The 26,147-nt window shown below is 37.8% G+C and overlaps 1 protein-coding gene across 1 annotated transcript in view; it reads left to right on the forward strand.

Annotated features, from left to right (window-relative positions):
- Positions 1–26,147, forward strand: part of SPATA16 (spermatogenesis associated 16) — a 198,464-nt gene that overhangs the window by 93,842 nt on the left and 78,475 nt on the right. The window contains exon 4 of the mRNA XM_046657802.1: positions 22,773–22,857. Coding sequence (XP_046513758.1) covers positions 22,773–22,857 — 85 coding nt within the window. The remainder of the gene's footprint in view (positions 1–22,772; positions 22,858–26,147) is intronic.

Genomic DNA, 26,147 nt, shown 5'->3' on the forward strand with positions numbered 1-26,147 from the left:
AAAGAATATCTACAAAAAACTTCCAGTTAACATCATACTTGATGAGAAACTTTAAACTTTCCCACTAAGATGAGGTACAAAGCAAGGACGTCCCCTTTCACAACTCCTTTTCAACATTGTACTAGAAGTTCTAGCTAAAACAATAAGACAATAAAAGGAAATAAAAGGTATACAGACTGAGAAGGAAGAAATAAAACTGTGTTCTTGGATGACACGATCATCTGTGTAAAAAATCTGAAAGAAGTGACCAAAAAAACCTCCTGCAACTAATAAGCAATTATAGCAAGGTTGCAAGAATCAAATTGAATACATACAAAATTCAATTTCTGTCCATTACATCAGTAATAAACAAGTGAAATCTGAAAATAAAAACATATTACCATTTACATTAACATCCAAAGAAATAAAATACTTAGGTATAAAACTAACAACATATATACGAGATCTATATAAGGAAAACTACAAAACTCTGGTGAAATATATCAAAGAAGAAGTAAATAAATGCAGAGAGAGTCTGTGTTCATGGATAGAAAGATACAATATTGTCAAGGTGTCAGTTCTTCCCTCCTTGATCTATAGATTCAACTCATTCCCAATCAAAATTCTAGCAAGTTATTTTGTGAATATCAACAAACTAACTCTGAAGTTGATAAGAAGAGCCAAAAGACCCAGAATAGCCAACTCAATATAAAATGAGAAGAGCAAAGTTGGAGAGCTGATACTATTCAACTTCAAGACTCACTCTAAAGCTGTAGTAATCAAAGACACTTTGATACCATCTAGACACAGACCTTACATCTTTCAAGAAAAATTAACTCAAAATGGATCACAGACTTAAATGTCAAACACAAAACTATAAAACTCCTAGGAGATACTACAGGAGAAAACCTAGATGACCCTGGGAATGGCAATGAGTTTTTAGATACAACACCAAAAGTATAATCCTTGAAAAAAAGAACTGATAAACTAGACTTCATTAAAATTAAAAACATCTGCTCTGTGAAAGACGTTGTCGAGAGAATGAGAATTCTTCCACAGACTGGGAGAAAATATTTTCAAAAGACACAGATAATGAACAGTTACCTAAAACATACAAAGAACTTTTAAAACTCCACAATAAGAAAATGAACAATTTGATTTAACCAATGAGCATAAGACCTGAACAAACCCCCTACAAAGATGACATATAGATGGCAAGCAAGCATATGAAAACATGTTTAACATCATTAGAGAATTGCAAATTTAAATAACAATGAGATACCACTGCACACCTATTAGAATGGCCAAAACCCAAACACTAACAGCACCAAATGCTCATGAGGATGTAGAGCACAGGAGCTCTCATTCATTGCCGGTTGGAATCAAAATGGTACGACCACTTTGAAAGACAGTTTGGCAGTTTTCTACAAAACTTACTGTTACCATATACTCTTACCATATGATCCAGCAGTCACACTCCTTGGTATTTATCCAAATGAATTGAAAACTTATGTCCACACAAAAACCTGCACACCGATGTTTATAGCTGCTTTAATCATAATTGCCAAAACTTAGATGCAACCAAGATGTCCCTCAGTAGATGAATGGATAAATAAATTCTAATACATCCAGACAATGGAATATTATTCAGCACTAAAAAGAAATGAAAAAACTTAAATATATATCACCAAGTGAAAGAAGGCTGTCTGAAAAGTCTACATATTGTATGATCCCAAGTACACAACGTGCTGTTAAAGGCAAAACTATGGAGATAGTAAAAAGATTAGTGGTTAACAGGGGTTAGAGAGGTGGAAGGAATGAATAAGCAGAGCACAGAGGATTTTTAGGCCATGAAACTATTCTCTATAATACTACAATGGTGAATACATGTCATTATACATTTGTCAAAACTCATAGGATGTACAACACCAAGAGTAAACCGTAATGTAAACTATGGACTTTGAGTGATAACAATGTGCCAATGTAGGTTCATTGATTGTAACAAATGCACCTTATGGTGTGGTATATTGATAGGGAGGGAAAGTGTGACTATATAGGGACAGGAAGCATATGGGTTATCTCCCTTTAATTTTAAAAAATTTTTGAATAAATTGTAAAGAAGATCCACTAATGGATGCTAAATTTAGTAGGCAAATGTTTGAGGAGATGTATGATGTTAGCATAACCCCAAAATATCTCCCCCAAATATTTATCAATTGGAAAGGGAAACCTGGTAACTTTATAGTGAATAAACTCAGCAAATATCACCTTAATCAAATGATGAAGGTTAATATCACCAGTAATAAAATATCAACATGGTACCCCCTGATAGTATGCAATGAGAAGGATACCATATCACTTCTATAGTATTCTTGCCTAAAATTCATAATTTCAGTCATAATTAGACTTTCTCAGGATTAGAGAAAACATCAGACAGATTCAACTTGAGAAACATTCTACATAATAACCAGTCAGCATTCATTAAAGGTCAAGGCTGTGAAAGACAAGGGAAGAATGAGGAAATGTCAAAGATTGGAGGACACTAAGGAAACACAACCAAATGTATTGCAGGATCCTGGAACAGAAAAAGAGCATGAAGGAAAAAAAACTAGTGAAATCTGGAAAAGTCTGTAGTTTAGTTAATAGTAATGTACCAATATTAATTTCTTGGTTTTATTCATTGCACTATGGTTATGTAGGTTATTAAAATTAGAAGAAGCTAGGGGGAGCTGGGTGTAAGGATATACATTAACTCCGAACTATTTTGGCAATTTTTCTGTAAATTTGAAATTCTTTCAAAATGAAAAAGTTTAAAATAACACTTGTTTGCTATGTTTGTTTTTAGTCCATCTTGTTTAGGAGTATCAGCTGTTCTGGGTAGAGTTTTTCTGATCATCTTATCCACCGTAGTCCCAAATTTGAAAGCCAAGACTTAACATTTTACAGACATTTTCATCATCTTTCTCTCTCAGCCTATTTTGGGATATCCTTTGCCTGCTATAATTTAAGAACATGTTCCTTTTCTACATATTAAATCTCCTACAGATTCCATCTTAATTTTAGCTTCTGAAGCTTATTCTGTTATTCTTTTATATTCTTCTTTAATTACCTGAATCATAAAATCCGATGCTAACCCCATTAGAATTGGGGCTAGACATTCAGGATCGGCAATCCAGTTTTCTCCCTTACAATTATGTTGGCCTTGGTCAGACCTTTAGCTTCTCTGGATAGGGAATAATAATAATAGCGGTACCTAGTCTCATCTCTCCAATAGTTGTTATGAGAATCAACTCTCCTTTCCCTTGGATTCTCTGACATCACACTCTGGATTTTTTCCTACCTCTCTGACTTTTCCTTCCCAGTCTCTTGTTCCTCAACCCACTGCTTGAAAATCAGTATTTCTAAAGGTTCTATCCCCTCTACTCTTTTTTTCAATTGTGCATTTACTTTTCCTTGGCCATTAAATCCCCTCTTCTGGTTTCAACTAATCAATATACTAATGATCTCAAATTTATGCCTACATTCTCAGATCCTGCTTCCAACCTCCACATTTATATTTTCAAGCACCTTCTGGATATCCCCATTTGGGTGTATTATAAGTGTCTCAATCAAAACATGTTCCAAACTGAACTCTTTATTATATCTTAACTGTCTAACTTAAGGGATTGATTAATTAAATAGTGAAAATACCCATGGAATACAATGCAATTATTTTAATTAATGGACAGATAAATATTTACTAAGTGGAAGGTATCCTCACCATATTGTTCATTTCTAAAAGCAGGTTAAAAAAACAATATATGTAGTGTGCTTTATTTACAGAACAAATTTGAACACATCTCTCTCCAGACTAATTACTTTAAATGGCTCTCCATAATCTACAAAATAAATCCTGGCAAAAAAAATTAAAAGGTCTCTTATAATTAAGATCCTGTTTGCCTCTCCGGCCTCCTCTCCACACACACGCACACACACACACACGCACACAGATACTTTTCAATATTGAAACACTACCCAAGCACAACATGCTATTTCACCCTCACACACATTGGCATATCCCATCTTCTCTGATCAGAATAGCTTTTTGCTCTTTGGTCAATTCTCATGCTTTTCTTGGGGCCCACCTCCTTGGGAAGGTTTCCCTGACTCCATTTTCTCCCAATAAGATTACTCTTTTTTCTGTACTGCTTCTATGCCTTGTCTTTGCAGCTACTAGTGCATATACCGGCTCATAAATATTTCCTTAAATGTCAATTTATCTTAAAAGGCTCTTGGTTTCTTGAAGATGGAGAACTGACCAATTCACCTTTTTTACCTTCACTACCTGTATTCATGACTCAATAACATTGGTCACAATGTAAATATTTGTTGAACTGAAATTAGAATGCATATGAAAACACATAGCACAGATAGTGTTCTGAAATGACAAATAGTATTATTGCTGTTTAAATTCATACTATGACACTGGCATTTTAAGTCAGCATTGTAAAGAATAAATTCTTCAAAAAGGGGCTTCTTACTTAGATTAACATAATCTGGGTGTCAAAATCTTGAACCTAATAGTAAAGTAGGTGAGATCCCCTTAGACCAGGTGTCTATATAGAAAAATACAGAATAGAAAAAGAAACTTTTTCTACAACCTTATAAAAGTTAACAAAAGAATTTATTGGGAATAATGTGGCCCAGATTCTGTAATGAAAAATTTATGTTTTTACTTATATCTTACATGACTTGAATTTCCCCAAGTCTTATCAACCCGTGAACACAAATCAAGTGATAATAATGGCAACAACTCAATATACTGGCTTATATCCCCACAAGACTTTACCTCTCCCCTAACTCACTTGGGATTCCTGAGGGCTGACTCACACGCACTCCAGAAAAGGATGGAGTGGAATAGCGTGATATAAAGAGGTTAGTTTTTAATGTCAGCATCTAATGCAAAAAAAAAAAAAAAAACAGGTAAAATCAGAAATATCCTTAAAAGTCCTTTGTATCATTCACTATCATCATGTACATGATTTTGTGTATACAATCTATGTGCAAATATGCTCACAAAAAATTTAATGTTTATTATAATGTCCAGTATATAATTCCACCAGATATTGTAATCAGAAACTGTCATTCAAGGATTTCTTTGCTTGAAATATTTCAGCCAGTTAATGATTCTATTTCTGTCGGCCCTTGCTGTGCATCGTCATCATTCCATGTTCCGTTGATAACTTTACCAATCCATCTAATTCTTCCTTAGCCCTCAATTAATTATCAAAATTCTTCCTGTATGGCCTGAAGGACCATCCACTTGCCTGGCAGATGTTTGCTTTCTTTGCCATTGATCAGGGAAACCCTTAACATGTCTCTCACGTTTTAAAAATGGGTTTAAAACTTGCAATGATTATTGCTGATTTGACTGACTCCATTCACTGCCTGTGGGCTTAAACTTATTGAATAAAATGGTCAGCTGGCATTAGGCACTATTTAAATTTCCATCTTCCCTTTTGTCTTTTCATCAATATTTTGGAATCCATCTAGGTCAAATGCATGCATGATGTGACCTTGCTGTTACTGAGGTTTCACATCAGTCTTCAGTCTCTGGGTTCCTCACCAAAGGACTGGAAACAAGCCCCAACCCCAGGGTTAAGGGAATTCCTTCTCTGCTGTCATAGTCTGGATACTCTCTTAGGGATCCCATAGCATTCTTTCCCTAGATTTGTTGTGTTTTAAGTGTAATTGCTCAACAGTGTACCTTTGAGTCATGAGATTCTATCAATTGACTTTTGCCAAAGATTTTGTCTTCCTCAAATAAGTTCCGTAAAATCCTGGCCATGGCAGCAGATTCCTAAATCCCCGCCTCTCCCTGGGCTACAAATGACTGCATTGTGTCTTCAGGGAAGCAAGTCCCAGCCCTTTGCTAGGAAGAGCCCTTTCCTGAATCAGGAAGAGCTGAAATGGATCCCATTTGTACAGGGCCTTGAGACTTCTGGTGTCTCACCTTTGATCATCCCTAAGGCAGTAGTAGCTGCTCCGAAGTACATTAACAGTGTTACTAATAAATCTCTTCTACCCAGAATCAAGTGGATTATATGAGCGCAGTAAGAAGCAGGGTCTCCCCTACACTCACCGTGAGTATTTATCCTTGTAGTGCGTCTAGCCCTCCGAGATCTCACTCCCCCTACAAGCCCTAGACACACCCTAGAGTCCCACACCTTCCTTCAAGGGATACACTTATTCTCTTCAGGTTTTCGGAAAATTTAGAATTTTAAGAGGCTTTTGCTGCAGTCTACTCTTCTGTGAACTTGTATGGTTTGTTTCTTCGTGCCCACAGAACTGTTTCTTTCTTTCCTTAAAAACAACTCACATGAAAAAATACTTGCCAGCTGTTATTGCTTTCCAAAATTATTTATTTATTTTTTAATTTATAAATATGCTACCATTACTTAATGCCTCTGGGCACATTTGAAAAATTAAAAACACAATTAAAAAGATAAGATAAACATCATGCAAACTGTGGTTTAGGGAAAAAAAAAAGAGCATCATCTTTGCCCACATTAAACCCCCTTCAAACAAACATCTAAATAAACAGATGGATATTGTACTGTGCCCCAAAAGGGATGTAAAAGTTTCCTAAAATCAGTACTGTAAACCAGTTCAAAGATGCAAAAGCTTCTCCTAAGAGTGAAAGGGTGATTACCTTGTAAATTCAACAGTTGTAGTGCTAGACTCTAGCATCTGACTTCTAAGGCCTTCCATGTATTCTGTCCCAAAGGGGCAACAATGTAAAAATTACTCAGAATGGGCACATAGTAAGGACTCAATAAATAAATAGTTGTTTGCTTTTAATATGCATATCATTTTAATTCCCAGCTCCATAGCTTTCCTTACACTGTTCAGATCTGGAATTCCTCATTTTTTTTCTTCAACCAAACTTGTGTTCCTTTTTCGTCTAAGGAAGTATATAGAAATTTTACTTTATGTTAGTGTAGTTTTGTGTGTGTGTGTTGGATAATCTGTGAAGAAGAGAAAATACGTTAGCCAGGCTTTCTGATTCCAATCTATAAAGCAAAAGCCACAAAATGACCATCGCAAAATGTGCATTGCAGCATAAAAATTAGGGTTTCTATGGATTACAGTTCCTGATAAATTCTATAAGAAATCACCCAGCAAGTTGACTGAGGATAAATACATGTACTCCAATAAAATATATATCTTATATGAGAAAAAAGTATACATACATATGCATTTTTCCATAGAATCTTAACTCAGGGAAAAAGTTGAATATAATAAGAATTTATTGCCACCTGCTATATAATCAGTTCTTGCCAGAAAGAAGGAATAGAAGCATAAAATGAGATTCCTACCCTTCAAGAGCTTACAATTCTGCTAGAGACAAGATAGACAATTCTCTTTACAGAACATTAAACAGGTTTACTTAACCATGAGGATGGCTATGCCACACGTGTTTGTGCTCTAAAACATCCTCTCTGAGAGAACAATGGGGACCACATCGTTTACCGTCTAAACCACGACAGTTTTGAGGGTGAAAGGGACCCTATTAATTACCCTAGGACAACAGGCATAGACTAGGAGTGTCTTGGGAAAGCCTAGGTGTATGTTCACACTAAGCATGGAGCCAAGAGTTTGTGTATCACGGTCTGACCACTCTCTCCTGATGTTTTCTCCTGAGCCAGAACAACCATAGCAAATGGATTCTCCAGGTGTTTATCCATCAAGGCAGCCTACAGTGAAGAGGAAGATGAAAGAGAGGGAACCTAGAAGGAGTGGAGATCACTTTGTTTTTCTTTTCCATTCTCCTCTTGCTACTCACTGATTGTTTTTTTTTGAATGCCCTAGTTCTTATATATCTGTGATTGCTAGTCATGCGTGTTTTGGCCAAGATATTTGGCCTGGGTTATGTCATCAGTCTCTATAACTTGACTGCCCATCCTAGTCCAAATAGTAAGGAGGATCATGATTACCTAAACCTGCTCCTTCATCAGGAGGCATAGGCAGGCCATTTCTCTTAGAAGTGAACTGGATGAGACTGTCACACTGTATTCACAATGGGCAAGAGCACTACACTTTATTTCAGCTACTCGGACATAAACTCTCTGATCAAGATCTTTGTGGATCCTTCCTGCCTCAGGCCACCCATCATCAGCCACAGAGTCTTTCATGAACCAAGGGGTCAATAGCTTTAGGTTGAATGAATGAATGAATGAATGAGGTGGTAGCTATGGCTAGAGACAAAAGAATATAGCTAATGGACAGCTACTATTACTACCCTCCCCTACCTGCAGAGAAATAATCTCCAAGCAAATGTCCTAGCCTAGGTGCCATAGTTTGCTTCCCCAAAGCACATTTTTTTCAGGAGGAATAGACTTCAAAATGTTTAATGTAATTCAGTGGAAAACTTGGTTTCATATATAGAATCCCATTTTAACTTCAACCGCACATCTGTTTCTCCCTTCATTTAACAAAATCATCAGCAAATATTTATTGACTGCCTACTATGTGCCAGTCACTGTTCTAGATGCTTGGGGATACAGCAAACCTTCACGACTCTCTGTCCTTATGGATCTTCAATTATTCATTCATTTGACAATCACGTAGCAAATGCCTACACAAGCAAGTCTCCAGTGAATCCATAATAATGAATGAGATGTGATCCTTGCCCTCCACAAAATTATCCTATATTGGAGATGCCTTTAAAGAATACCAACATTTAGTCTACCAGGGAGAATTAAAGGGCTCTAAGAGAAGACATAAGCAAAGTGTCACGACAGGGTGGGAAACAGAATAATTAAGTATAGTAAAGGTTAAAGAAGATTGCACCAAGGGAGTGGCATGCTCATTGTAGGCTTGTATAACTACACTACCTATATTGGTGATAAGCTTCTACAAGTTTTTTAAGTGCAAGAAAAAACTAATAAAAATGAGGAAATCAATATACTTTTGAAGCAGTCTAAATAAGTCTAAATAAGCCTGTTTGGGTATAAGCTTCTCAACAAAGCAATGTGTATTTCATTTTCCTAAATAGCAGTATTAACACCTGGGCAGAATAATACTTTGCAAACTAACACTTATTGAGTGCTTCCTAAGTATGAGGCATTGCTTGACATGCGTTACATATAAGAGAGCGTTTAATCCTGCCAATCCTATGAAGTATCTGTGTGATAATGTGAAGAAACTGAGGCACAGCGAGGTTAATTAACTTGCCCAAAATCATACAGATGGCAAATGGCAGAGTTGGGATTCAAACAAAGGCAGTCTAGCTCCTACATCTGAGTTTTCAATCTCAGTGCTGTATCTCCATTAATCTGATTAAAATAATTCATTTAAAGTTATTAATGAGTGATAATGCCTTTACCTTCAGCGAAAACACGGATGTGCAATACCATTTAATACCTCAACCTAAAGATGTGACTAATGTGTTTTTTACGGCACTTCAAGTCATTGAGGGAAACACATTTGGGTCAGATCTGTCGATGCCTCACAAATTACTCTTTATCTCTAGATGTACAATTGCCTCAAAAAAATTAGAAGCAGAATGGATATGCTTGAAGGAAGGAAGGTATTGAAAAAGGGAGAAGTTGAATCCTGTAATACTGACCTGAGGCCAGTGGAAGGTGCATTTCACCGTGGGAAATCTTTGGCAGCCAGAATACAAGCAGAGTGCAAGTGGAAAAAAAGAAAAGAGATGCCAGAACAGAAGCATGGACTACTGAAAGGGGCTAGGAAAACTGTAGAAAGCAAATCTGAACGTATCATAATTTTGCCTGTGTCTACCCCAAATATGCATCACTCATAAAAATCAGCAGATGTTTATATATTAGTCTTAGAGCCCTCAGCGATCTCAGAAGAGTGAGCCAGTCCTCCACCAGGGAGCTGTTAATACTTGGAGAACAAACTCATTATTGCATCTTCGTGGGATTTTTATAAACAGGTTTTATTGCTAGTGGTGGTGTTTCGTTGTAGTGGTTCTCCTAGCTGGATTAAATTGAGAATGCTACATTAAAAGTGTTTTAAAGATCCATTCTCCTTGTGTCGCAAGTGTCCTGTGTAACAATTTTGACCATATTAATATGGAGACATTCCCAGGTATAAGCTACCTGTCTCCCAGCTCTATATCCAACTCATTCTGACTTTTTACACCATTCCTATCTATCAGTACAAGCACAAAGTTTGCCTGAGTTGGGAAGCTCTGACTCAGCTTCTGACTCTCACCATCTCCACGTTCACCCTCGGGTTGATAACCACAGTGTGAATAACAATAGTATCAACCTAAAATGTGTAGATCATTTCATAATTTCAAATTATTTTGTATGTAAAATTACTTACACACACACGCATCCCTCCAGAATATAGGTATTATTAAAATCATCTCCATTCTAGAGATAGACCATAGAATGCTAGGATGAAGACTTGGATTAAGTGATTTGTCCAAGGTGAAGCATGTGATGAGAGAATAAGAGGCATGGCTCCACGGCCTGGGTTTAGCCTTCACATAGGACCATGCAAACAATGCTTCCTCCTTGTTTTTTCTCTCTCCCTGTCTGGTTCTTAGGTTATTACACCTCAGGGAACCTTTTCTAAGATGTGCATGCTCTTCCAGCATCGGACAGTTTTCTTCTGGCTTGTCTCTTCCATTTCATTTGGGAGCCAAAAGGTTTTCTGGTTCAAGACTGATAAGAAAAATGCTCTTGATAATATGGTCTCAACTAAGAAATATTATGAAGTAGAACTTAACCTAAAAACAAAAATCAAAATCTGTTCCACCAACCTTTAAAGTGCCTATGGTTTCATTTCAGAATCTCTGTAAACATCTGCGAGTGGTTCTCAGTCCCTCTCCATGTCATGGAAAGTGAGTGAGGGTGTTTGGGTTGTCAAAATAACTCGCAAGCACTATTGGCATGTAGAACGGGGTTCCCAGAGATGCTGAATCTCCTGCAATGCACAGGACATTCCCACACAGCACAAAATGTATCTAAAATTGCCAGGAGTGACCACTGTTGTGAGATGCTGAAAATGACACCTGCTTCTGCTCAGTTAAAAGTTCAGAAATATTAAGCCACTTAACTCTTTTAGTTAGGTTTATTTTATTAATAAAACATTGCATAATTGTTAAATGTATATCATTTCAGTAAACCATGGTTTAAATGGGCGTCTGTAGGCTGCCTTGAAGACCTCACCACAGTGTATGTATACTTTGGTTCTATTGGAAAATTCATTCCAAGTTCCAAGGAACCAGCTCACCACATTGGAGCCTGCCTAGGCTCACTAATCACTCTTTTCCTCACTCTCTCCCCCTTTACCTGTAGGTCTCAGGCTCTTGAGAAAGAGGCAGCTGAGTTTATGATTGTGGTCCAATTGCACAAAGTGCTAAATAATCCAAATCTTCTATCAGACACTATAATCTGTATAGATTCTGGGGCTTTTTCCTACCCACGCAGAGATCAGGAGATAGAATGGCAAGCAGTAAGATGATACGTTTTCCTTACTTCTAGGGATAACATGACAGTTCTGGCTACTTTCACTGTAAACTGTTCCTCTGCCGTGAATGGGTTTATTTTCTACTCTGGAGACTTTCCTTTCCAACTGCTTTACATTTTACATGGGCTCCAGGAACTGCTGGTGTGAACTACTGAGAGTAAAATTAGATTCAGGATTGCCTGTTTTTGTACAGCTAGACTCTCTAGTTTTTGTCCCTTTTCAGGATGACCTAAAATGACGTTCTTTGTTTTTGCCACATCTTTCCCCTTCCTTTGATACCACAAGAAGTTGGATACAACATTATAATCCTGTTCAAGATGAGAGAAATAGATAATCTAGATTTTCACACATACCAAAAGGTGAGGATGCCCTCTGCTGGTGAAGACGTGTTCCAAGGATGAGGGCTCAATTCTCTGTCATGGGAGAGTGACCTGGAATATTGGTGGGGCGGGAGACAAGTCACTGGCAGGAACATTGCCCAGAGGAATGCTCCAGAAGGAACCCTCAAGAAAAAGCACTGAGAAATCTTGTCAGGTGTATCAGGTTCCATAAACGCTCTTGAGAACGTCAGGGCAGCATATTATTTGATGCTGGTTTCTGATACCAGTCAGTCTCCACCCTAGCGTTATATTGTTGGCTTCAAGCCAAGCCCATTATTGTATTATCATTATTTATGATCTCCTTGAGACTCAGATATTAGTTCATTCATCTGGAAAAGGAACGAATTCGGTTTTAGATTTATCTTTTCTCACATGACTAATAGGATACTCCTTTATGGAAACTGCCCCTAGTGTCTGAATCTGGGCCACCGCTGGGCCTGGAATACTCAAATGCCTTCTCACATACCTTTGTCATTTGACTTTGTCCTTAGGCATGGTGCCAATATCTTAATTTCCTATTTTCCTATACTCACTGTCTAGTTTAGGCTGGTCCATTATCTCTTAGAAGTTCTGACAATGACTTCTTCTCTCTGGTCTTCTCACTCTCAAGTGCAGCCTCTAAAGAGTTGACAAGGTTCTGTCTCTAAACTACAGAACTGCCCATGTCATTCTGCAGTTGAAACCCACAGGATAACATCCAAGCTCCTTTGTGCCTTCTCCTTGCCTTCATTGCCTGCTCCAAACTCAGCAAGATGGTCCTGTTGGGGTTTCCCACTCTCCCTCCTACTTCCAACCTCTGCACGTGCGTTCAAGCTGAACCCTATACCTAGAATAGCCTTCTCAGTCTTGTTCTCCCTCTGCTTGGCTAACTCCTGCTCATCATTTTAGGCTGGTCCAGATTCTCATCTCCTCTAGGTCTCCCTCCCTAAATGCACCAACTCTCTCAGCTGCCTTAATGTGTGTATCAATTATTGCACTTTACTCATTGTGTTATAATTATCTTTGTGCATGTTTGCCTTTCCATGAGACCTTAATGATGGGAAATGCCTTATTCATTTTAGATTCTCCATCTTTGTGTAATGAATGAACTTATGAAGTATGCAAATATGAGTATAATAAAAACATATACTCAGACGTCTTCCTATATTCATATGGCCCTAGCAGGACCCAGGTTCCCCAGACCATCTTCTGTATCCTAGAGAGTGAGTGGAGTCCAGATATCAAGGGATGCTGCTTATAAACCCTTACTTAAAAAGCAATGAAGAGACACCCCTAGAATGTTTCCATTATGGTCAGAGACCGTCACTGTCTCTGGTAAACACGAGCCTGAGAGATCTTGACTGGAAAAGATGTCCTCCTCATCATGGAATCCAGACAGGTAGTGGCTGAGATTTTAAAATTAGAAGTTCTCGGGGTGGCCCCATGGCCAAGTGGTTAAAGTTCCACACACTCCACTTCGGCGGCCTGGGGTTCACAAGTTCAGATCTCAGGTGTGGACCTACTCCACTCATCAGCCATGCTGTGGAGGTGTCCCACATACAAAATAAAGAAGGATTGGCACAGATGTTAGCTCAGAGCTAATCTTCCTCAAGCAAAAAAAAAAAAAAAAAGAGGAGGACTGGCAATGGATGTTAGCTCAGGGCAAATCTTCCTCACCTCACCAAAAAAAAACCCAAAAGACAAAAAAAAATCCCCAACATAATCTCCAGACAATCCCCAACATAAGCACCTGGCCTTTTCTCTCCCTCTTCTTTTACACAAACCCTCTGCTTCTCCTCAGATCCTGCATTAACATTTTCCATCTTCAATGCTCCTTGCATGTGATATGTTTCTGGTAACAAAATAAAATAAAATAAAATAAAATGCTCCATTTTCTTCATCAACACTTAAAAATAATGCCAGCCATTCTTCAGGTCTCAGCACTGAATCAGTCTATTACAGCCAAAAGTAATCATTTCAGCCTTCAAAATGCTCTAACACTTATGCTCTGTACTTCTTAGTTAACATTATGTACTTAACATTTGCATAGTTCTTTATGGCTATAAAACTGCCTTATATTTTGATTACTCTTTTCAAATATGGATGTCAAATCAATAGACAAATTGCTCAGAGAGTTCAGCATCATGTTCTTATACTTTTGCATGTTGCCATGACTCCAAACATACACCCATTGTAACAAACATAATAAACATTTGCTGATAATGTTGATAGCCCCATTTTTTGGCTCCACACAGGAAAAATAATAATCAAAAATGAAATCAAACCTTCATGGATAATCTGGAATGAGTCCTATTCATCTAGGCCTCTTCAACCAGCCATATATTTTCTATAAAAGTAATAACACGTCTCTTGACATTGTCGGGCAAAGAATCGTTGGCTGTATCAGAATGAATAAGCCAGAAGTAAGAAGAAGACATGTCTGCTGGTGAGACAAGCTTGAGATGGGGATAGGGAGGAAGATCAGCCATCACTAGGCAATAATAATTACCCCTCTGTTTAATCAACCATAGAAATATGGTTTTTAGAGAGTGTACCAGTGGTCAACAGTTTGGCAAGAAATTAGCATCAGGGAGGTCCAAGAAAAGATAATAGAATCTCATAAAAGATTCACACGAAAAGAATGGCAACATGGAAGTAGTGTAGAACAGTGATTAAGAGGCCAAAACTTGATGACAAGTATATGTGCTTAGATCCCAACCCTGCAACTGACTTGTCGTAAAATTCTCCTCAATTTGAGGAACTTCATGTTCTTCGTTTCACAGGCTTGATTGTAAGAATTAAATAAAATGTAAAAGCATTTACTATATATATGGTAAACACTCAGTAAATATTGGTTGCTGTTACAAATAGTATAGTAATGCTATTATTGTTATTGCTTGTTGTTGTTATCAATTGAGAATCTAAGGATAGGCAATATTTGAAATGCCAGATTAGCAGGCAGGTAGTGAACTTCAAGAAAAATTCTCATCCATTCCTGGACAATCTTGCTGGAGCAAGCATGGCTAGAACCTTAGCAATAAAAATCTGGAACTACAATCAAGGCAGGAACACATTAACTAGATTTGGTCTGCAAAAGGTAGAGACTTGGTCTCAGGGACAACTTTTAGCTATTAGAATTTGGCAATTAGTCACAGAGGCAGACTTGTTACAAAGGTTCAGAGACAAAGCTATAACTTCTTCAATGTCCATCAACTACTGAAATGCATGAACCCAGAGCACGGTAGGGACTGAGCCTGCTGATGAACATCAAATGACTAGGGGTAGTGGGGTAGGGGGAGAGGATGACCACGACAAAGTTGAAACAAAAGCACATAAATAGAATTGGATCCATATACCCAATAGATGTGTAGCTGGCATGTTGGAGACTCAGGAGAGGCAGGGGTATAGTCCCAATCTGAATCCGAAGGCCTGAGAACCCAGAGAGCTGATGGTGTGAGTTCCAATCCAAGTTTGTTCGAGTCTAAAGGCAGGAGAAGACTGAGGTCCCAGCTCAAAGGCAATCAGAAAAGCAAATTCTCCCTTACTCAGCCTTTTTGTTCTACTCACGCCTTAAGTCAATTGAATGAGCCACACTCACATTGAGGAGAGCAATCTGCTTTACTCAGTCTGCAGATTCAAGTGTTAATCTCACCCAAAAACACCCTTACAGACACACTTAGAATACTATTTAATCAAGTATGTGGACATACCATTGCCCAGTCAAGCTGACATAAAATTAGCCATCACAAACACCTACCATTTATCAGGTAACGTGTGAGGCACTACAATGGTAGATTCCTGTGGCCTACAGTTTAGACAGTGCTGCCAATAGGACTTCCAATGTTGATGGAGCTGCTCTGTGTCATTCAATATAGTAGCTACTAGCCACATGTGGCAACTGAGCACTTGAAATGTGCCTTGTGCACCTGAGAAACTGAATTTTAAATTTTAACTTTAATTCATTTAAATATAAACAGCTACGTATGGCGAGTGGCGACCATATTGGATAGTGCAGGTCAAGGGAAAGAAGTTTGCAAAAGAGTAACCCAACGAGTAATTATAAAATGTGAGACTTATGCAAGAAAAGGTTAAGGTTCTGGTTGAGGGATGGTAGGGCAGAACTTACTTAGATAGAATAGTCAGAGCAGTTCTCACTGAACAGGCCATCAAAGTTTAAGCTAAAGCCTAAAGAACCAAATCTTGAGAAGGCGCAGTCAGATGGAAAATTGAAGACTAGATTCCAGGCAGGAAGAACCACATACACAAATGCCCCAAGGTAGGAAAGTTTGTGTTTGCTTTGAGCAACTGAATAAACCATAGTCGACTGGAGAGTGATGGAAAAACGTGTTTAAGAGGAAAACAAGGGCAGCCTCTTACAAGAGTTGCAGGCCGCAGTAGGAGCTTGGATTTTATTTGAGGTAATTCACGTTTACATTTTTTAAAAGATCATTGTGGCTGATTGCTGTGTGGAAGATATATGAGCCTTTGAATAAACACTTCATGTATGTGCGCGCACGCATGTGTGTGTGTGTGTGTGTGTGTGCGCTTGAGTGATTTGCTAGTTCAGTTCTCCCAATCAGAATATAATCTCTTCAATATTAATGTGTATTGTATTCAAATGAATATACACTTTGCATCAATATTAATTCATCTATAATTAATGACATGTATATACATATGTTCTTGAGCTTTTTTTAAGTATAGAAGGAAACAACCTCCTAAGTATGTCGATAACAGGGAAGGATTCTGTAGTTAGGACTATCGACACACTTCTAAGTACCTATACCAGTTACATAAATGAAATAGCTGCGTAAAAAGACCACAAGATTATCCTTTGACTCTTGAGAGAGGTCAATTTCTGGCTGTAGAAGAAAGAAAAGGAGGAATTTAACAAGTTAAAAACGACAACCGTGAAACTAATCTCAGGTAAAGGGGACGCATGGAGAAAGATTAAAGCAACTGAGGTTAATTAATTAACCCAGAGAGGAGAAGATTAATGAATTATTGTGAGGATGATGTAGAACTACCATTCAGAGGATAACGTCTAGTTGGGTTGCATTAACACCCAAGAGAGAACCGAAGCCAGCAGACTCCAACTGCAAAAGGTGCTGTTTATGGCTGTGAAACTCTGGAATCGGTGAGGAACGCAGAGCCCTGTCCTGTGGAGGTCTTTAAAACAGGGTAGATTCTCATCAGTCTCATTTAAAAGGTTTAAGTGTGATCCTGCCTAAAGGCAAGGTGCTGAAGGAATGACTTTTCAAGGTCCCAGCCAGTCAGCCTGATAAGACCACACACAGCTGATTCTGTGCTGATTTTCTTTTGTTTACCCATATCTTATTGTTTTACACCACCATGTGGCCGCGCTGAGTAGAAATGTTATAAATTTTGAATCTGAACATAGGCCTTAAGAAATATCAATAGCGTATTTTCATACCATTAGAATTGCAGTCTGGTTAGAAATATTCAATCTGTAAAGTCACCTGGCATGAATACGCTTATGTATCATGATCCTTTCCTGGTATTAGTTTGGAAAACAAAACTGGTACCTATCCTATTAATAATAACACGTCAAATTCTTTTATTGTGCATTTGCCATTCTATAGGAATGGGATTTGATTCACAATAAGCTGAGTTCCTGACATAAAAATCTTTTATTTTAGATGCATATATATTTAAAAGCTGGATTCTGAACCTTTTACATTTAACAGATGTATTAAGTAAATTAAATATGACTTCAGAATCAATTTTGTAAAATGAATTCAAATTTACTATGAAAAGAATAGTAGATTTTCTTGCAGGAAAACAATAACCATTGACAGCTGACTGAGGGCATCATGTTAAAAATAATTTTAGATATAGCACATTAGGCCACTGTGCTTCCTGGTACCCTTCCTCTTTAATTTATGCAATAAATACATCAGCATCCATTAGCATATTAAGCTCCCATATGAGCTAAATGTTGCACTGGGTTCCACGTTGGACAAATTGAATTGACAAAGCCGTCTCTATCACTCCACTCCCAGGCCGCCTCCACTATAAAAGCCTTCTGTGAAAAATGGGCAATGAGGTAACCCTAGGGCAGACCGCTTGTCTTAGAATTCTAGTCACTCTGTAGGCCTCAAGTTCTTTGTAACAAGAATTTCATTTTTTTTATTTTAAATAAATAAATAAGATAATGTTTGGTTATTAAGTCAACAGATATTTGTTGGGTAACTACCACACCAGGCACTGTTCTGAGCACTGGGGATAGAGCAATGAATAAAATAGACAGAAATCCCTGCCCTCGGGAAGCTTACATTCCAGTAAAGAGCCAGACAGTGAATATTTTAGGCTCTGGTATGGATAGTATTGGAGTGTGATCAGGGCAGTCCTCACTGAGAAAATAACACCTGATAAAGACCTGAAGGAGGTGACCAAGGAGGTGAGAGGGTATCTAGGGAAAGAACATTCCAGGACAGGGACTATGAACTGCAAAATCTCAGAGACAATGGTATACTTGTTCATTTTGAGGAACAGCAGGTGGACAGTTTGTCTGGAGCAGAATAAGTGAAATGAGATTAGAGAAGCAATGTGTGACCAGATGGCATACGGCTCAAATGCCATTTTAAAGACTGATTTTTACTCTGAGTGAAATAGGAAGCCCTTGCAGTTTTAAGCACAGGAGTGACCTGCTCTGACACACTAATTTTAATGGAATTGTTCTGACTGCTGTGTTGAGAATAGATGATGGGGAAGCAGGGAGTCCAGTTTGGAGGCTGTTTGCAATAATCCAGGTGAGACCTGATGGACCAGATGGTATGCTAGAGGTGATGAAAAGTGGCAGGATTCTGATATAAGTTAAAGGTAACCTGACCAGAATTTTATCTTGGATTGGATAGAGAATGTGAGAGAAAGAGAAGAGTCAGTGATGACTGCAAGATTTTTTGCCTGAGAAATTGGATAGATGGAGACCACTAGAGACTGAGGGAGGGGAAGTAAGGAGAATCAGAGTCTTGGGTATGGGTATGCTAAGTTTGAAATACTTATTAGGTGTCTAAGTAGAGATGTTGAGAAGCCAGCTTCTATAAGAGTCTGGAGACCCAAGAAGAGGTTTAAACTCAGCATGTAAATCTGAGAGTTGTCAATCCACAGAGGGCATTAAAACTATAAAACTGATGAGCTCATCAAGGGATTGAGTATAGAAAGAAAGAGGAGTCCAAGCATTGTGCCCTGGGGTGCTCCAAAGTTAGGAATCCAGGGAGATGAGGAGATACCAGCAAAGGAGACGGAAAAGAGCAACCAGTAAGACAGGAGGGAAACCAGAAAGAGCAGAGTTGTGGAAGCGAGCGGGAAAGCAGACACTGCAGGGGGGAACAAGCAGTTGCATCTCTTGCACCTGAGAGTGTGTGGAAACTGAAGACTGAGAACTGAACCATGGCACGTACAGCATGGAGACCACTGGTAGCATTGACAAGAGCAGTAGCGTGTGAGCAGAGTGAACCAGGAGGAATGCGAGCCTTGCTGGAGTAACTTCAAGAAGAGTGTTTTGTTTTGTTTTTAGAGAAGGAAAGAACTAAGATGATAACTGGAAGGAAGGAGATCAAGAGAGGCTTTTAGGGTGTTTTGTTTTAAGTTCATAGGAAGAACAGCATTTTTGTGTGCTGGTAGACAAACTCGAGGAGAAAAGGAGAAATTGAAAGAAAGGGAAAGAGAGGGAGGGAGAGACAGGGGCGAAGAGAGAGAATTGCTGGAGCAGATTCCATGGGCAGGCACAACAGGCTGGGATCTGGTGCAAGAGTGTGGGTGGGATGGGTTTATTCTACTCTGTAAAATGCTTTACATGGTGTTTAGCACTTAGTAAAGGCTCAAAACTGACGGATGTTAAACCACCAACTGTCAATTAAAAGGGTTTGGCTAACATGATCTTACAGTTCCAATGCAGCTACAACATTCAATAGGTAAGTGTAAGTAAGTTGAATAGAACAATAACAACAAAATGAAACATTTAGAGGCAACGTTGAATTACACTGACTAGCATCTAGGACATTGGTCTAAAAGGTAAATAGAGATACCTGAAGGAAAGCGGGAAGAATGATGGGTTACTGTTTGCACTCGAGTCATGAAGTGAATCAGCCAGAAGCACGATCCCACTAGGTACCTGACTCCTTGTAGATGCCCTGCGCTGATTAATTAATTACTTTGCCCTTTGTAAATTCAGCATGATGAAAACCTCTATCTCCTGCCTCACAAATATCACATGGTGTCATGTTATTTCCATGCTATTTTCATGTTCTTCCACTGAATTTTATGCTGATTCATAAAGTCTAAGCTGTAGGGCAGAGCTCTGGTGGGACCCAGACAGAGGAAGGTGGGGGGTAAGTCATAAATGCCATTTCCACTGGGAAGAAAATGGAATTGGAGCAATTACAATCTCAACTGTGTTCCTAATATGAACATAGCTTTCCATAAAAAGTATCTCAGCAAACATGTAGCTTCATGAAACCATATTTTGTTATTTAATACTAGCACCTTTTTACTATTATAATAATTGTGCTTCCCTAAGGGCAGGTAATAATTTCAATGATTCTTAATTCGTCACTTATTTCAATATAAATTTGGAGATATGTTCCTTTGGAAAAAGATGAGCCCCCAGGTGTAATAAAATCATCCTTAAGAATGTAATAATTTGACAACACGCCATTACAGTAAAAGCAACTTTGGAGAAATATTAATAAAAATACTAAAACTTCTACTTTTACGTTGGCGAACTCAAAACCAAATCACTAAAAGCATTAAAAATGCAGGAAAGCCCTAGAAACCCACTGTGGCTATCTATCTCCCCTGTTCTCACAATCATTCCACTCCAAGGATGGCAATCACTAACATGATAGAAGCAATCAGTTTATGTTCTACCCAACTCAAGCCAGTGGGTCTGCCATCCAGAACTACCTTTCCTGTTTTCTGCATGTTTCAAAATTGCAAAGTTTCTTTCCTGAACTCTGCACAGTAATTTTAGTACAACGTATGTATTGTCCCTGAAGAGGAAACAGTAAACTGAAATATTTAAAGGGGCCTGTGGCCAGAACGTGTAGAAGCTGACGTCTGACTATTGATTGACAGTTATACCAGTGCTTTTCACCTGTTGCTCAACCTAATAATTTGTTTATCTTAGAGAAACTATGTCAAATCTGGCCCACCACATATTTTTGGAAATAAAGTCTTGCTGCAACACAGCCCCACTCATTTGTTTATTTATTGTCTATAGCTGCTTCCGCAAGGCGAAGTTGAGGAGTTATGAGACCACATGGCCCACAAAAGCCTAAAATATTTACTATCTGATCCTTTACAGGAAAAGGTTGCCCAAGCCTCGTTTAACTAATGGCTGGTGTCCTCATTAATTGTTGGGCCGTAGTTAGGTATCCAAATGCTAACAGAAGGCGGAATCAGAGTACAGAATCAAGTCATCACCTAAAGAACCCAACTTCTATAAGTACAGTGTGTGCTGTCCTTGAGAGTGAGATTTTTACATTTTTCATTGATTTCCTAAATTCAGAATTTATTAAATGAATTTCTATTAGGTGACAGGCACCCACATGTCAAGCAGACTTCCTTTTGAGGTTATCATGGGAAGACAATTTTTCCAAGTGTTTCTATCAAAATGCAAATGTTTGAAATTCATTTTTGTCCCTCTTTAGTCTATGATTTTTATAACTTGTTTTCTACCTCACACATATTCACACAGCATCAAAACCTCCTAGCTCACTTTATCGTATTGTTAAATTAGGGTTTTGAAAAATATAAAAGGATTCTTAAAAGATTAGTTATTCTTAAATTATTGTCATTTATTTTGAAATGTCAGTGGACAGATGCTTTCCTATACCACATGTGTGAGAAGAAATATATTGAACTGAATAATCCTCCAAATGGTGGTATTTTTTTTCCACTGTTAATTTTTAAAGTCCTAATTTTTGTCTGTCCTGAGCAAGAATCTAAACATTTTAATTTTTTCAACAGAGTACCATAGTAAGTTTATAGCTGCTGTGCCTTAGACAACCTATATTTAGGGAAGGAAAATTCCTAATGCAGTTTACAATGATGTCAAGAAACAACATGTATCTGCAGGCAAAGATAAGAAAAACATTCAGGGGGTACACAGTGATAGCTCTACTTAAATAAATAAACTTTTGGTACTAGTGATTAGGTACACAGGATTATTATATGTTTAATTGGCCAATGTGACAATTTGGAATTACTTCCAGTCTCATTTAATTGGATTCGGAGTCTCTGGGGAAAAGAAATAGAGAGGCCTAGCAGAGAAACAGTCATAAAAGTAAACTGTTTTTCTAAAGGGTGCTAAGCAATGAATTAATATCCATTTTTAATATCCCCTCAGCTTAATAAGACTAACGCAATGATTCTACAGACTAGATACTAAAACCAATTCAATTAAACAGAAAGGTTGGGGGAGGGGAGTGTCTGTTGAATTGGAAAGTTTTTATTTTCAATTTTAAGGAGGCTAATTTAATCAAAGGTGAATAATCTTTAACTCAAGTAAAGTCTGAGATATGCTTAAATACCTGCATAATCGTTAGCTATACATGCTGTGCTAGGTTTGAAGGTATTTTGGAGTCCATAAAATATGTTACTCTATAAATGCTTGGAAGCTTAATAGGAAGCCACCAGAACAAAGCGTTCTCCCGCAGTCTTTAAATATTCTTATACTGTACAAACAGAAAAACCATCTAGAAGACAAATGGCTTGTTGCTACTCTTACAGTTTTAGTTTAGCTACCAAAAAACAAAAAACCTACTTTCTACATTCTAAAACATGCCTTATGCTTTGCTCAATATTAGTCTAGTCAGTACATTAAAAAATCTTCTTCCTGAGTATTTATATATACTCGCTGTTGGGTTTTCCTTCTGTCCCATAAATTTGTTTTTTAAAAAAATCTGTCCTTGTTCTTAGGAGTGCCATGATTGCTGACTACATGTTCTGGCTCTGTGGAAGAAGTGACCAGTGTGTAAGCAAGCTCATCAAACTGTATTGGCAGGTAAAAATTGATGCCCCAACCAGGGAGGAGGAGCCCGTCTCATTTTTAGAACCAAAATGAAGGATTGGTGCTTAAAAGACTGCTGAAAAGGTAGCTCTGGGCATATCAATCAGAAGGACACCACTCAGTAGTAATGTATTTATAATGAAGTAGATGTTCTGAGACTAATTTTAAGGGCAAAATTCAAGGTTGTTAACCCTTGGCCCATACTTCAGTTTTACAACCCAATAAAAATTTGAGGCATCCCAGGAACTGTTTTCCCAGGCATGCTGCTGTAATGACATGATCTTTTAAAATATGAATATTGTATTTTCATAGATTCTTCTTGATCTATGACCTATAAAAGCAGATGCTAGAAGTAATACTAATTACATAATAAAAGAAAATGCAGAGGCCAGTCGTATTTCTTGGGTAACATTTAGTATTTGGAAACATAACCAATAACAAAGTGCAGATGTTCTTTCTTCTTCTTATTCAAAATGGCAGCAAGAACTCATCCCAAAGGTCAATGAGATGTCAAGAAGAGAGTCATTATTTCTTAGAGTTATAAGGAGAATTTAGAATTTACTGGTTCAATCTCCCTCACAACATACAAAACTGTTCTCGTGCTATCCTCCCCCCACAAGTTATCAATGACTTTCTGCTGAAATATGTCCAAAATGAAGAGCTCACTTATCCCCAAGAAATAACATCCAATTTGCTAATTATTGAACTGTTTTCCTCATTTAAAGTAGATTTCTACTCCCTTAAAACTTCCATCAAGTGGGTCCCCAGTGAAACCACATGCACCAAATGGAAATTCATTTCCAAATAAAATATTTCAAATATTTGAAAATCGACAACAAAAGCCAACTGCCTCCTCTGTGTCTTCTCCTATCCAGACTGTGTGGGGTGTTTTCTTCCTTGTATTTCAAGATGATTTAATTTAATTCGATATGAACCTTTTGAAACAACTAGAATAAGATCTGCTAAAATAGCAGTATGAAAGTAAGAAATAATCAGCAACAGTGACACACCCTGATTTTCCTCACATTTTCACTGTTGTGTCTTGGTCCCTAGTATTCTCTCTATATATTGTGTGTTATCCTCATTAGACAGTAAAGTCTTAGGTTTACCATATAAAATTCTCTGTAATTTGTATGGTCTATCTAAATATTTGGAGCTCAATTTACATACTACAAAAAATAAGCATTTAAATTAGTCCTAGTATACTTGAGACCTATAATTATTATGAAAAAAAAAGTTGACCGTCAGGTAGACAAAACTTTAATATCAAAAAATTATTAATTTGCTGATAAGTTTAAGATTTTCCTAAGGGAATCTAGAACAGTAGTAGTTGCCTATAGGCATGTGAATAAATAGTTGTAAAGAATTGCTAGATATGAAAAATAAGCAAATCATATGAGAAGTAGATATAGTAAAGGAAGGACTTTTCATTAAAGGATTTCAGAGGCTTCTGGAGAGAGGTGGGGAAGGAGTTAAATCTTGAGGATTAGATAATATTCAGCAGGCCCAGCATAGTCTAGGTCCCAAATGATCGCTTGTTTTAATTTATTCATTCATTAAACAAACATATATTAAGTACCTATTGTGTTTTCTACATTGAAATAGGAAAAGATGTGTCCAATGTTGGTGCAACCCAAGACAGATTAAGAGCTTAAAATTTGGGGCCAGCCCTGTGGCTGAGTAGTTAAGTTCGCTCAATCCACCTCAGCAGCTGGGGGTTCATCGCTTCGGATCCTGAGTGTGGACCTACACACTGTTCATCAAGCCACGCTGTGGTGGCATCCCACATAGAAAAACTGGAATGACTTACAACTAGGATATACAACTACATACTGGGGCTTTGCGGAGAAATAAAAAGAGGAAGATTGGCAAAGATGTTAGCTCAGGGCCAATCTTCCTCACCAAAAAGCATCAAAAGAAAAGAGCTTGAAATTTTTGTAAATAATTTTTTTTGTTTCCTTCAGCTTTCAAAGAGCATCTCTATTTTAAAAGAGTATCTCTATTTTATTTACCTCAAACTAAGAAAAAAATCTCCACTTACCAATACATGCATGTTTGCTATATAAAAAAGGAATAAAACAAATACTATTATTTTACTACTGTGCCTTAATAATAGATAAGAAAAACATATTTCTCTTTGTGTTCTCTTTTTCTCCTTTAATCCGAAGCAATTTGGTATATCGGGAAAAAGCCCTATTCCGGAAGTCAAGCCTGATTCAGTCCAAGTTCTAACACCAAATAGTTATCTAATCTGAGGCAAGTTAGTCTCTAGAGGAGTTTCAACTAGAAAATAAGAGATCACTAGCATAAAGTATTTGAGAAGGTCTATTCTTTAGCACTGAATCTCATATTTTTAGGCACATCCAAAAATGATGCCACAAATTTCAAGAAAAAAAGAAGTAATGTAATTAGAAATTGCATCCTGCAAATAAATTCCATAAGCTACATCCCTCTAGCCAGCCCCAACATCAGCACACCACACCATTGTCTCACCAGTTATGTGCTTCCTTCTGCCAGCCAACCTCTCCCTGATGTCACTTCAGACATATACACCTTCCCCCCAAACTTTATTCTGTCCTAAATCCAAGTGAGTTTGGGGGCATTGCCAGAGAGTGCCTAGTCCATGTCAACTTTAAAGACAGGGATGCCCCACTACCCAAACCGCCATCAATTACACTGGTGAATTTAAGAATGTCCCCAAACATCACAGACTGGAAGTTGTATCTGCATGTATAGACATTTATAGACATCCATTAAGGCTGAACAGACAGGGGCTATTTTCACTACCTTTCTAAGTGGAGAAGTTACTATACATCTTTCTTTCAACCACATAAAATCCCAACCACTCTGGCCAGTGATACTTTTTAGAAATCTTAAACAGGAAGTGGAAAATTTCAGAATGTACGAATTTGAGAAGCGGTCTACACCTACTCTCATAGACCATTGACTTAAAAAACTCTTAGACGCAAAAGAACAGACCTTTGCTTTGGTGAGCAATTTGGTGAACAATTTGGTGAACACCTTTCAATTATATTAAGAATATTTTTCATATCATCAACCCAGCAAGAAAAAAAAGGCATAAAGCTCTATACTATATGACAGCTCACACTGGGATACAGCCCTTTGAATAAAAGTGTTTGCACATAGTATTCTATAATAGCATCACTTCTTCTAGAGAGGGTTGGAAATAACTTGTTACAACTGTACTTGCATGCATGTCTCTGCAACCTAATACCTGTCTTCTGTTATCAGCGACCTTCCTCTTCTCAAACACACCTCCCAAG

This window comes from Equus quagga, chromosome 4 (genome assembly GCF_021613505.1).
Source record: "Equus quagga isolate Etosha38 chromosome 4, UCLA_HA_Equagga_1.0, whole genome shotgun sequence".
Taxonomy (NCBI): domain Eukaryota; kingdom Metazoa; phylum Chordata; class Mammalia; order Perissodactyla; family Equidae; genus Equus; species Equus quagga.